The following is a 14,822-nucleotide window of genomic DNA, read 5'->3' as shown; positions in this document are numbered from 1 at the left end:
TCTATGGGCTGCCATAGACTCAATAGCAGAAGAAGAATTAGAAGAAGCGGCAGAAGAATAATAGGAAAACTAACGAAAAAAATAGGGTTCTCTAGCCCCTTCGGAGATTGACCCCTAATAAATAGCTAAATAAACATCAGTACTGTATGTTTAGTAGCAGTCAAATGCTGACCATTAAAATAAAGAATAAATAAAAATAAAATAAATAGCTAAATAAACATCAGTATTACTGTTTAGTATCAGTCAAATGCTGACTATTTTAATACTGCTAGTCAATTTGGGGCAAGATGTAAGACAAGAAGCATTTCAGGGCTCAACGCTAAGGATTTCTTCTACTGAGCCAGTGCTTCAGATTTTTACAGGCCCTGGCAAAATTTTCACTGGCCCCAACACAAAAATGACAAATAGTTCAAAGTTCAAAGTACCTTTATTGTCCCACAAGGGGAAATTGAATTTGCAGCAATGCTCAACATAAAACACATAACATACAACAACACTCACCAACAAAACCAACCAGCAAAGAAGGAATTCACATTAGCGCCCAATATACATAATGTATAATAAATAAATAAGTAAAATACAGGACACCGTCAAGTACAAAAATGCAACTTGTGCAAGTTAATATGAAGTGCTAATTGCCATTAAGGTGCCTCACAGCTGCCGAAATGAAAGATAAGTGCATCCTCTTTGTTCTGCATCTAGGAACTCGATAACGCCGCTCAGAGGGCAAAAGCTCAAACTCTGTTCTAAGGGGATGATCCTGTGAATGAGCTATACCTCTAACTTTCCTCTGTACCTGTTTTATGTATAACTCCCCTGGTTGAGCCTGACTTCCCCTGGAAATCTTGCTCGCCACTTTGACCAGACTACCAAGTCTGTTTTTATTTGTCAGGGAGAGGCTTCCAAACCAAGCAGATATGCAGAAAGATAAAACCGATTCAATGAAAACACGATAAAACGGAATCATCATGTCTGACGAAACATTAAAAGTATTCATTTTCCTAAGAAAGTACATTCTTTGTTGGAATTTCTTTGAGACAGCATCAACCAACGGTTCAAAACACAGTTTGTTATCTAGAATGACTCCAAGATATTTGTATGTCTCCACGGGCTCAATATCCATGCCCTTAATAACCGTGACTGTAGGGGAAGGTGGTGACCTGCGAAAGTCAATGATCATATCCTTAGTTTTAGATACATTCAGCTGTAAAGATGAACTATCACACCACTCTACAAAGTCACTAAGGACTGGCCCATGGTCCCGCTCATTCCCTGATAGCAAGCTGACAATAACAGAATCATCAGCAAACTTAAGTATGTATCTATCTTGGTACAAACTGCGACACTGGTTTGTATACAGGATGTACAGGAGAGGAGACAGACAGCATCCTTGGGGGGAACCAGTAGATGTAAAAGTGACTTCAGATAGGGTGCTGTTTGCCCTCACCCGCTGAGATCTATCTGTTAAAAAATCCAATAACCAGCCCACCAAATTCAAATCCAGGTTAAAATCTGCAATCAGTCTCTCAGCGAGCAAAAGGGGCTGAATAGTGTTAAAAGCAGAAGTAAAATCAACAAATAAAAGTCTGACATGAGTTTTTGCTCTATCCAGATGGCAGAGTAGTGTGCAGTAGTGTGATCACAGCATCCTCCACACCCCTGCCAGACCTATATGCAAACTGCAGTGGATCTAACTGATCTCCAACCTGCAGTAAGACAGCCTCTTTGATAATTTTCTCAAAGCTTTTCATGACCAATGAGGTCAAGGCTACAGGTCTAAAATCATTCAAGGATTTTGGGGAGCTGCACTTGGCTAAAGGCACAATAATAGAATGCTTCCAACTTCTAGGAACTCTTTGTTGTGATAAGGACAAATTAAAAATGTACTGGAAGATAAGACAGAGTTGATCTGCACATGTTGTTAATAATTGCCCACAAATGTCATCTGGCCCCGGACTTTTTGATCTGGTGCGCCTAAATATGTTAGCCACAGTACTACTGTCCACAGTAATTGATGGAGCTGCCTGTATAATAGCCCTTAAACCCTCCATTTCATCATCATAATCCAATTTGTTAAATCGCGAATAGAATACATTGAATTCATAAATAGCTGCTTTTACCATCATGGCTTTAAGTAAATATGTCAGAAGAGAAATATTTTTTTACATATCTTATGTTTTTAATACAATATCCCCCTGGGGGCCTGGGTAGCTCAGCGAGTAAAGGGGAGACAATGTCCCACAAAATGTATTCACATTTATAATTTGTAAGATATGATTTATGCCTTATGTAATCCCATATATGCGGTTTACAGATATAATTTGAGATATAAAACCTCAGCCATCCTGCCATTTACACATGTGTTTTTAAGCCAAGAGTTTGGAGGAGATGATGGGTTTTCGGTCACCTGTTTAGTCATGCAACTTTTGCCCACGTGTATTGTTTTCACAAGAAGGATCAAAGATTTAGTCACTAAATCGGTTGTGATGTGTAATATACAGTAGGTAGATATTAGGCCTAATCTGTGAATTAACAATGTGTATATAACATGAAATCAGACAACCCAGACAAGACCAACACTGACTGATGTACAATGAACAAAAACAAAAATACCCTTATGGTCAAGAAATGTAACAGGTGTTCTCTTACGAGAGGTTCTCTCGTATTGCGTAAGCTAGCTTACGCTACGGGAAAGATTCATCTTTTCTGAGATATTGAAGCCAAAAAATTATCCTTAATTTTGTATCCATTGTCAACACAGTGCAGCAGCTGCATACCTTGAGCGGGCTAGCTAGCGAGCTCATAGGTTGCTCTGCGGCAACTGCTGCAGCCTATAGACGAACTTGAGTGAACTTGCGTCCAATGACAGGCGCCCGCGCCGTCACTGTATCAAAGCCCGCCAGAATGGCCGTGGCTAGAGTGCATATAAGCGTAAGTTCGTAGGCTGGAACCCTGATTTTCATCTATTCAGCGAAGCTCTTCGCATCTCTGAACTGCAGAAGCCGCGTCACCGTTCAAGGGGCATCTAGCAAGCTTGGACAGCGCTCGAAGAAGCCGGCCGTCTTCGCCACCTTCAGCCATCCTGCGAGCTACGCCATCCGGCGACGTATCCTTTTTAGAGCAAGCTAGTTCCTCAGGGAACTTCACAAAAAGAGCAACGAGCGTCTTTTTAAAGATGCCTCGCACCACCTGCGCCTCATGCCGCGCCCCTCTCAGCGCCGGAGACCGCCGCCTCATCTGCGCTCTCTGCCTGGGACTGGAACATGCAGAGCTCGCCCTCGCTGACGGCGGATGCGACCTCTGCGAGGAGCTTCCGATGTCGACCCTGCGGGCTTGACTCGAAGCACTCAAAACCGAAGCCACCGCGCCGCCTTTTGTTTCGCCGCGCAGAAAGAAGCGCCGCTCCCAAAGGCTGCCGGAACCGGTGTTAGAAGCGACTACCTCGCCGGAGCCTCTCCCTCGAGCCTCGCTTTCACCCGCACAGCGGCCGCACTGTTGCCATCTCGGATGACGAGGCGGAGGATAAGGGCTGCTGTTACATCATGGCTTCGGACAGCGAGGAGTGGTCAGGCTCCCAAGCCTCCTCCTCGGCCCAGGAATCCAGCAGGACCTGCGCCAGAGTCGAGGAAGAACTAACGCGCCTCCTCACACAGGCCGTCGACCGCCTCGGGCTCGAGTGGTCACCGCCCTCTGAGCAGGCTCCCAACAGACTCGACGGCTGCTTTCTTCAGAGCCGTCGCCACGGGGCGCCCGCGGGCCCGGGCCGCTCCCTTCCTGCCGGAACTCCACGCCGAGCTCTCTAAATCGTGGAACGTTTCTCTCTCGGCCAGGAACCGATCCCATGTCTCCACCTCTCTCGCTTCGGTGGACGGCGCCACCGAGAGGGGCTACTCTTCCATCCCCCCGGTCGAGGATTCAGTAGCAGCACACCTTTGCCCGCCCTCAGCGAGATGGCGGTCTAAGCCAGTGCTCCCGTCTAAGGCCTGCAGAACTACTTCCGCCTGTGTTGGCCGCGCCTATGCCGCCGCCGGCCAAGCCGGAGGCAGGCACCCAGAGGCTGTTTCAGATCTAAGGAGCGCGACGGATCTCGCCCTTCGCGCCACCAAAGCTGCAGCTCAAGCCCTAGGGAAGTGCATGGCCACGCTGACTGTGACCGAGAGACACCTATGGCTAACGCTAGCCAACATGGGAGAAGCTGAACGCTCCACGTTCCTCAACGCGCCGCTCTCTCCATCTGGTCTCTTCGGTTCCGCGGTGAGTGGCATTGTTGACCGTTTCCAGAAAAGCCACCCAAGCCATGAATCTCTTCCTGCCTCGTCGCGCTAGCTCCTCTGCAGGCCGCCCACATGACCAGCCTCCTGCACGAGCCTCTTCACAGCGCCCAGCTCAGCAAAGCCAGACTTCTCAGCGTCGACAGGGCGGCCGCCCTAGAACGCGCTCAGACAGCCGCCGCAGACCGCCGCCCCCCCGCGGGCCTCGGCCTAAGATTACGCTGAAACCTGAGCAACCGAAGTCCTCCTAGCTTTGTTAAGGAAACGACGGCTCAGTCCCGCCGCGGCCGGACCACCGTCAAAGCTTCGCCCCCTGTCAGTCCCCTTCTCTCAGGCTACTCCAGTGGTGGATTCAGCAGCCAACAAGCCGGTGATACTGCCCGCTTGCCTGCACTCAAATGCCGTTTTCACGGCGACCCAAAGAAATCTTGTGAAAAGCAAACATGCCTTATGTGTAGAAAATGTGCCCACAATCCAGTGTTCACCCCTACACACAAGCATTACACTTCCCGTGTCCCTATCAGAGCCCACTCACATAAAGCGGGCACAGCCAGCTCGAGTGTTAGTCAATAAACGTGCCCACGAATCCGTGCACGCGCCCCTTCTCTGCCCGCTCTGTCACACGGCCAGCAAACACCTCTCTGTGTATAAGTCCCATGCCCGTGACTATGCTCGCGCATCACTTCACAGATGTGACTCTTTCCCCATTCAACTCAATCGGGAAGTCACTCACAGAACAGCCTGTCCCTGCTGTCTGCGAGCAGTCATGCATAAGCACAGTAAGTGCGCTCACACATTCTGTTCAGCTCGCTGTGTGCGGCAATCAGGGCGACTTGGCCATTCACCCTCTAGCGTTACGCTTCAAAGCGTGGAAAGCTATCCCAGGGATATCCAAATGGGTGTTAAGCACAATAAAACAGGGCTATTTGCTACAGTTCGATCGCCGCCCTCCCGCTTCAGAGCCGGCTCGAAACTACTGTGAACACGGAAGCAGCCTGCATGCTTCGTTCAGAAATAGCAAACCTTCTGTGCAAAAGGGCCATAGAGAGAGTGCCACCTTCTCTGAGCGAGTCGGGGTTTTACAGCCATTATTTTCTTGTCCCCAAGAAAGACGGCGGCCTCAGACCAATATTAGATCTCAGGGTTTTGAACAAGGTGCTCGCAAAAAGACCGTTCAAAATGCTTACAATCAGGAAACTCCTCGCGCATGATGCGCCAGGGGACTGGTTTATTTCTCTCGATCTGAAAGATGCCTACTTTCAGATTCAGATAAATCCCCGTCACAGGCCATTCTTGAGATTCGCCTTCGACGGTCAGGTTTATCAATACACCGTCCTTCCGTTCGGCCTATCTTTAGCACCCCGTACTTTCACGAAGTGCATGGATGCGGCGCTCGCACTCCTGCGGAGTCAGGGCTTGCGAATTCTGAACTATTTGGACGATTGGCTGATTTTGGCACAGTCACATACGGAGCTTCTGTCTCACAGGACAGTTCTCCTCAGTCATCTGAACAGTTTGGGTCTTGCAGTCAATTGGACCAAGAGCTCACTACAGCCCAGTCAGGCAATTTCCTTCCTTGGAATAGAACTAGACTCCATGGCGATGACGGCTCGCTTATCTACACAGCGGCGCCGTGTTCAGCGACTAGCCGCGTCCTTTCAGATGAACAGCCTCACGCCTCTGAAAAAATTTCAGAGAATGCTAGGTTACATGGCCTCAGCCGCAGCAGTACTTCAGCTGGGTTTACTGTGCATCGCCCGCTTCAGCATTGGCTAAACACCGCGCGTCTTGCCGGGCTTGGGCCATGGGCGCCAGCCGATCAGAGTGACTCAGACCTGTATCTCAGCTCTGCAGCCCTGGGCAGTGGCCGAATGGTATCAGCGGGGAGTGACGATGGGAGCTGTATCTCACCGAAAAGTCATCTCGACAGACGCGTCCAACACGGGTTGGGGCGCGGTCTCGCGAGGGCTCTCCGGTTTTTGGCCTATGGTCAGTTCAGGAAAAGCTCCTTCACATAAATTGTCTGGAAATGATAGCGGTCGAGTACGCGCTGCGTGCGCTTCCTCCCGGTCATTCAGGGTCACCACGTCCTGGTCCGTTCGGACAACAGATCTGTGGTATCCTATCTAAACCGTCAGGGCGGTGTCAGATCCAGGAACCTCTTCCATCTGACAAAACGCATACTGAGTTGGTCCCAGTGCCACCTGCGCTCGCTGAGGGCGACGCACGTGCCAGGCCACCTGAACGACGGCCCAGACAGACTGTCCAGAGACAATATTTCCCCAGGGGAATGGTCCCTGCAGGCTCAAACAGTCCAGAAGTTATGGAGCATATTCGGCAGAGCAGAGATAGACCTCTTTGCGTCAGAAGAGAACTCTCACTGCCCAGTATTTTTCTCGAAAAGCGAGGACGCGCTGGCCCAGGACTGGCCCAACCGCCCGCTTTACGCCTTCCTTCCCGTCTCGCTATTGCCACAGGTAATGCAGAGGATCAGGGAAACGCGTCACTCGGTGCTCCTCATTGCCCCGCGCTGGGAGAATCAGACATGGTTCCCGGAGCTTACGCAGCTGTCACTGACAGCCCCGTGACCCATTCCAGTGAGAGCAGATCTCCTCTCTCAAGCTCGCGGCACGATCTGGCATCCCCACCCAGAGCGCTGAGCGCTGCACGCGTGGGTGATCAACGACTACCCGTCCCTTTGCCAGGAGTAATAAACACTATCATACACGCCCCTTCCACGAGAAGACTCTATGCGTCCAAATGGTCTGTGTTTTCAAAATGGTGCACCGACAGAGAGCTGGACCCACGGACATGTGGGGTGTCGTCGCTGCTCGTGTTTTTACAAGAGCTGCTGGATAAGGGCAGATCCCCATCCACGCTCAAAGTGTACGTGGCGGCCGTCGCGGCGTTCGCTGAACCCCTGCACGGCCAGTCACTGGGAAAAAACGAGCTGGTCATCCGCTTCCTCAGGGGAGCTAGAAGGATGAACCCTCCGCGCCCCCCATCGGTTCCTATCTGGGATCTTTCCGTAGTTCTCGAAGCTATGAAAGCCCCCCCTTTCGAACCGCTTCAATCCGTGGATTTGAAATACCTTTCACTCAAAACCGTTTTTCTAACTGCTCTGTCATCAGTTAAACGTGTGGGAGACCTTCACGCGCTGTCTGTCAGCGCTGCGTGTCTTGAGTTTGGACCAAGTGACTCCAAGGTCATTTTAAAGCCTAGACACGGCTATGTCCCCAAGGTGATCGGTACTCCTTTCAGAGCACAACTCATTTCCCTATCGGCACTACCAGCATCCGATAGCGAACGCGACGCCAATCTCCTTTGCCCAGTCAAAGCACTGAGATTGTATACTGCGCGCTCCGCCTCTTTCAGACGCTCTGAGCAGCTTTTCGTTTTGTTCGGAGGGCGCACCAAAGGTTTCGCAGCCTCGAAACAGACACTGTCTAGATGGATAGTGGACGCTATTGCTGCCGCGTACGCGTCAAAAGACCTGCCATGCCCGTTAGGCATTAGGGCTCACTCCACTAGAGGCATGGCCTCCTCGTGGGCATGGTCCAGCGGGATTTCCATTCACGACATATGTGTGGCAGCGGGCTGGGCTTCCCCCTCCACCTTTGTCAGATTTTACAATCTGGAAGTGCCCGCCCTGCAGGCAAAACTACTAGCGGTTTAATACGCTACAGCTCCCCTGGTGAGCTGCACTGACGGGACACATTCCACACAGACCGGTCTTTCCCTTCCCACTATGTGCTTATGTATTACACACACACTGGCCCGCACTCTTGCCGGCCAAATATTATTCCCCCACTCACAAGGGCTCCCCCGGGTCCCCCCTCATGCAGTGGATGCTTGGCGCGCACGGCGTTGACAATGGGTTCCCGTAGCGTAAGCTAGCTTACGCAATACGAGAGAACCTCTCGTGAAGAGAACGAATCGGTTACCTAACGTAACCTCGGTTCTCTCTAGAAGAGGGAACGAGTATTGCGTAGCCGGCCGTGCTTTCAGCGCCACGAGCGATTTTCAGCTTCATTCAATGAAAACCAGGGTTCCAGCCTCACGAACTTACGCTTATATGCACTCTAGCCACGCCCATTCTGGCGGGCTTTGATACAGTGACGGCGCGGCGTCGTCATTGGACGCAAGTTCACTCAAGTTCGTCTATAGGCTGCAGCAGTTGCCGCAGAGCAACCTATGAGCTCGCTAGCTAGCCCGCTCAAGGTATGCAGCTGCTGCACTGCGTTGACAATGGATACAAAATTAAGGATAATTTTTTGGCTTCAATATCTCAGAAAAGATTAATCTTTCCCGTAGCGTAAGCTAGCTTACGCAATACGAGAGAACCTCTTCTAGAGAGAACCGAGGTTACGTTAGGTAACCGATTCGTTTTATGAGGTTATGATGTAGACTGTTTTAAATATTCAGCTTCACCCTGCAGCTGAACAGCTCTGACAATAATAGCCATTGGGCTAGTATTTAGCCTATATTGTGACCTTTCTCTTTAGTCACTTGCTTTCTAGCATTAGACCAATGCTTTGGCAATGTCACCGCTTATGTCAAACACGGAAGTGGTGGTAAAAACCATGTGTAAAAAGTAAACTTTTATCGGATTACATTGTTGAAAAATGATTCCGAGGGCTCTCATTGACTGCTTGTGGCTTCAAGGTCATCAACAGAGCTGACTGGACTGAGGAGATCATTTCAACTCAACTTTGCAGCAAAAATTTATAGTGAACATAATTACATGTTATTAACTCATATCATTATAGTAATTGTATCACTAAGAATATGTTTGTATATGGTTTTGTGTCATACTTTCCTTTAATCGTCAAATCTAACGCAACAGTCAGTGGGAATTCTGCCACCACTTACTGCACATGCGCTGACATTTTTGTAAATAAGAGGATTGGTCTATAGACCTTATTCACAGTAGTGCCATGTTTGATTTTTAATGGGAATGTGAGGGATATACTTACCATTTCGTCAATGCATGCATGGTGTAAAGCTGTAAAAGCTCCAATATACCATCTGATTTTCCACAACTCATGTTGTCTGGAGCTTTTTCTCTACTGAGTGTCCTTGAAAATATATTTTTTCAATGTTTTTTACACAGAACGATCCAAAACACTTTAAACTGCTATACATCTCATCAAAGAGACTGTATTATCTATCCCGCACAGCCTAGTTTTCGTTGTCATTAAAAATCAAAGATTCCGCTGCTATGAATAAGGTCTAGCATGTGCTGAATAACATTTATATTTGTTTTCTTGGCAGATACCTTTAATACATTCTTAAACAGGTAGTTAAAGGGCAGTTCATTTAAAAATTGTATTTCTGTCATCACTGCTCACCCTTAAGTCTGAATGAGTTTATCTAAAAAATAAAGAAAAAAAAGGAAATGTTAAGCAAAACGGTTAGTCTCAGTCTCAATTCACTGTCACTGCATCTTGTTTTTCATTCAATGTAAGTGAATGGTGACTGAAACTCCCTAATATCTCCTTTTGATATCCACTGAAATTAGAAAGTCATACTGGATTGCAACAGCATGAAGGTAAGTGATGACAATTTTAATGTTTGAGTGAAATATCTCAAATAAAAACTCATCAGTTACCTTAAAAATGGCAGTTTAAAGTTGACAAGATGTATTGTAAATGTTAACAGACTAATTATGAAAGAGAAGGAGAGGGAGAGATGCTGGGCTGCTGCTTTCCCCCTGATTGGTCTGAATAACTCGCAGCATCATGCAGGCTGCTCTGTCTTGTCTGTCCGTGCGCTGTCAGTGTCCTCTTTGCTCCGTGCCAGTATCACTGCGTGAGAAAAGGGACGTGAGAGTGTGAGAACAGTGTTGCGTAAATCTAGGGAAATGGAGATGAGTGATATAACAGGTGTAACTCTACAGCTGAGTAGTTCTGTTAGCTTTACAATTATTGTCAAAGGTAGTATAAAATAAGCGCACGATTTGAAAGGCGTCAAAGACCACACCAACCTTGCACAAGAGAGAGAGAGAGGATTTTGACTCATGCAGATTCTGCTGTTTTAAGCATCCCTATTCACTGACCCAAATTTAAGACTTCTTGTAATTTATTTAAGACTTTTAAATGCCTTAAATTTTAAAAAGTACATTTAAGACTTTTTAAGGACCCCCGGATACCCTGTGGCAATAGCTGCTGAAAAGACATTTGGAAAAGAGCAATTATAACTCCTTAAACTGATGACTGAGCAAACAAATTCTCATGATTCTGAGATAACCTTGGAAGAGTTTCACAAGGTAATTAAGGCCTTACCTACACGCAAGGCTCCGGGGCCAGATGGTTTTGCACTTTTGTTAGAAGTTTATACGGAATCATTAAAGAATGGAAAGCTTCCCCCAACCATGACACAAGCCCGGATGAGTCTGATTCTTAAAAAGGACAAAGATCCAAGCGAGTGTAAAAGTTACAGACTAATTTCCCCGATCCAGCTAGATTGTGGCTTACTGGTTAAGAAAAGTTATGACATCTCTTATACATTGTAAGGCTGACATCAAGAGATTGTAAAAGTAAAAGAACTCTGCGAGAACCAAGTCATAAAAACTCTCACACAGAAGAACATCTTCACCTGAGTCAACACATCCTACTGAGCAAGGACAATAAAACACAAATCTCACATCTGACCTCTATCTAACCTCAGGCCAATTTAGGCACAAACATCTGCCCCCCCTCCTTATCTACATGCAACAAAATATAATATGTGATGTATACAAATAATCTAACTAGTGGAACATGTTTGGTATCATTTAAAATGTCTCAGTGCATCTGGTATAGTGCTCTCATTCCCAGGTTTGTAAAACTTAATGACAACAAAGTTATAAGGTCTTTGCCAAATGCTTTATAATTCTGGAGGTCTGTCCCCATCCCTGCTTGTATGTTAATGAGGTATGTCCCCAGGACTTCCAAACCTAACCACTCCCAAAATTCCCTTTGTTCATGGTTTGGGTATTTAAGGAAATGTGACACATTGTGCAGGGTTCTCTGTAGTCAGACGATCCCACAAAGTTTACTGTGTGTAGTTTACATCAGGTCATTGCAATTTGAATTTCTTATGTTCTGATAAAATGTCTAAATTTGACTTATCACTGTCTAATTGGATTGATGAATGTATTATGTCACCTGGTAAATAAATTGTTACATTGGAATTTATTATGATTGATTCTTAAACTATTGTCTTTAGTAGATTACGTTAAGTCCTTGTTTCCGCAAATCTTCGACCAGGTTAGCAGTGGACTAAAGCCGGTTGAGTGGAGCATGGGGCACACCGACTGAGACTTTAGAGCTCCCACTAACTAATAGGCATTATTTCTAGTGTACTTAGTGTGTACAGGCTCGATAGGGAATTTCCGTTTAGTGTCGACCAAGCCTAAATAGGGTTAAGTCTAAACCTCTGGTTATTGTAATATTTTCTAGTTAAGTGTACATAGGAATCTATGGCATGATCATATAAAACTACTTTAACTTGGGTATGTTGGTCTATCTTTGTAAACGTAGTGGTCATGACCTCTGGGTAGAAATGTTACTCTAATTAAGTGTTTACTATCTAAGGGGACTAAACAAAGTACTTGTAGATAAAAGGGCAAGCAGGAGCAGCCATCTAATTAGTATTTAGTCAATTACTGTTTTAATGACCAAAACTGGCATATTTGTGACCGTGAGATCCGCGTTCACAGCCGGCGCGAGACTCTCTAAGCGACAGGAATCCGAATGAACGAGCACAATATAAAATAGAGTTAAATACGATGATTCAATGTTAAATCAAATTTAATAATAACTAAGATTAGAACATTAATATATCCTTAGAAACTTTTATAATTGGAGTCAGATAAAATAAACGAGGATCTTAAAATGAATAATATAGTTATGTAATTGGAATTAAATAACTTAAACTGAATGCGCACGATAAGACAGAACACGCAGGAGACCTTCATCCACGCTGTTGGAAGCCGCCATTGGACCAATAGGTGGACCCCCTTACAACATATAGATCAAGTGGGGTTTATTCGGGGCCATAGCTCTTCTGTTAACATTAGGCGTTTCGTCAGTAATGAATGATCAGTCTCCCATCTCACTTGACGGCAAAAAGGCATTTGATATGGTAGAATGGGATTATCTTTTTAAAATTTTTGAAATGTATGGGTTCGGGAGTACATTTATTGGTTGGATTAAGTTACTTTATAGACACCTTGTAGCAGCGGTACAAACAAATGGATTAATTTCAGATTATTTTACTCTGGATAGGGGCACTCAGCAGGTTTGCCCTCTTCCCCATTATTGTTCTGTCTTGCCCTGGAACCATTAGCAGCCGCGATAAGAAAGGAGGAGGATTTTCCAGGGCTGATGGCGGGAGGTGTGGCGCATAAGCTTCTGCTTTACGCAAATTATATTTTATTAATAATTATATTTCTGACCATACTAGATCTAAGCCTTGCCTCCACTGAATTATTCATTCTTTATTCAGAATTATTCAATATATCATTTTCCAAGTTCTCAGGATACAAAGTCGATTGGTCTTAATCCGAAGCTTTGGCTCTGACAGCATACTGTCCAATAATGGCCTTCCAGCAGGGTACCTTCCAGTGGCCCAAACAGCCCAAACAGGGCTTGAAGTATTTGGGTATTTTATTCCGAGCAAATTTGTCTGATTTAGTTCGTTAATTTTCACCCTTTAATAAAAAGTTTTTCGAGCAATGTGGACAGGTGGGCTTCATTACATTACAAGACTTTGTATCAAGTTAACCGGAGATGTTAAGTCGACCCCGTTATTTCACATTTGCACGGGATTTGGAGGCCAGAGTATTTAATTCAGAATTTTTTTTAAATATTGCCTCAAGCATATGGCTGAACCCCAAATTATTAATCAACAAGTCACCTTTTTGCTAGTCAACCCAATCTGCTCCAGGGGTGCCGTATCATGGCTGACCCTGCACTCTGACCTGGGATATGTGAAAACTAATACTTTACACTATATATATGAAACAAGCTGTGTGTATAATGTGTGACCAAAATAAAGGATTCTATATATATATTTACTTTTGAATTAGTTAACCTCACACTTAGACTTAGCTAAACGATTTATTGTTACTTCAATTGGTGATATTTTGGTGCATTACTATCTTTATACTGTGGAAGGCATTGTTTGCAAAATGTTAATAAAGCATTATTGTTACATATTGTTAAGTTTTCTTTCCTAAGAAGGAAATGAGTGCATTTTAACAGGAAAATAAGTCAAATTTAAGCACTTTCAAAATCTGCTATTAATCACGATAAACTATGAAAAATTGTGTGATTAATTGCGATTAAATTTTGTATTGACTGACAGCACTAGTTTTGAGTATAATTTGTGAAATGCAAGATCTGATGAAATACCCACATGTTTGATTTCAGAGAACATAACGCTGAATCCAGTCACAGCTTACCCCTTCCTCATCCTCTCAGATGACCGGAAACAACTGAAACGGGGCGACAAACTGCAGTTCTATAGGAACAGCACCCAACGCTTTGACGTGTGGTCCTGTGTGCTTGCAAAAGAGGCCTTTGAATCTGGAAGACACTACTGGGAGGTTAAACATTTAGACACATAATTACAGAGTACAAGCGCTACAAAGGCCAAAACACTGACTACATTTACATGGACACCAGAAAGCGGGTTATTGCAAGAAAGCGGGTTATTGCGATAAAGTGGTAATGGCTTGATCAAAAACAGAAGACAATGTTTATGTTTACATGTACACCAATACTCTTATTATTGCAATATTCAGAGTATAAGGAATAATTAGATTAAGATGTTGACATGATTTGGGCCAACCAATTCAATCCCGTTTACATGCTACTTGCTAATAATCTTATGATTATTGCTGAGAAATGTGATGTTTTAATGCTTTATATAAATTAATATTTATTGCAAAAAACATCTTGTTACAAATATGTCTCTTTAAATACAACTTTGATTAAGGCAAATTAGTCAGTCAGTATGTGTGTTTTTGAACGATTTATTAAAAGAACCGTGTCATTTTCGACTACACTGGATGTGCTGTCTGTTTTGATTCACTAAAAAGAATCGGTTCATAAGTCATTTGTGTGTGAATCAGAATACACACGATGGATACTGCTGTGTTTCGCCCGTGAGCACAAACTAATTTCAAATACGTGTTTCCTTCGTATTATTTTGAGGCATATGATCTTTTTATCACCTCAACATTCAATTCAGACTGTTTGATCCAAGATGGCTGCACGGTAGCACGCAGCAGCCACTCCGGATCCAAAATGGTGCCATTTCTGTTAAAAAAGCCTGACTTTTGCGGCACATGGACATCGGAGCAACCGGTGTTCGTGTCTACCATCGCCACACACTACTGAAATATAAGACTCATGCAAAAACCAAGCTGCATGATGACCTGCAGGAGGCGCTATGCGTACTCTGCTTGCTGCGGAGACCAGGCCACCAGTCCTCGGCGTCGCCTGATGGTGTGCGAGAAAGCAGAAGCGCGGCAAGAGAGCGGGGGTCCATGCTAGGCAAAAA

The 14,822-nt window shown here is 45.3% G+C and overlaps 1 protein-coding gene across 1 annotated transcript in view; it reads left to right on the top strand.

Moving 5' to 3' along the window:
• The window catches only part of LOC127619495 (E3 ubiquitin-protein ligase TRIM47-like), a 149,305-nt gene extending 135,072 nt beyond the window's left edge, over window positions 1-14,233 (top strand). The window contains exon 9 of the mRNA XM_052092334.1: window positions 13,688-14,233. Within this exon, the coding sequence (XP_051948294.1) occupies window positions 13,688-13,884 (197 nt within the window). The 3' untranslated portion in view covers window positions 13,885-14,233. The remainder of the gene's footprint in view (window positions 1-13,687) is intronic.
• Window positions 14,234-14,822: the final 589 nt, after the last annotated feature.

Source organism: Xyrauchen texanus, chromosome 26 (genome assembly GCF_025860055.1).
Source record: "Xyrauchen texanus isolate HMW12.3.18 chromosome 26, RBS_HiC_50CHRs, whole genome shotgun sequence".
NCBI classification, from domain to species: Eukaryota; Metazoa; Chordata; class Actinopteri; order Cypriniformes; family Catostomidae; genus Xyrauchen; species Xyrauchen texanus.
Note: the sequence above shows the minus strand (reverse complement) of the source record. Positions and strands in the feature narration are given on the sequence as shown.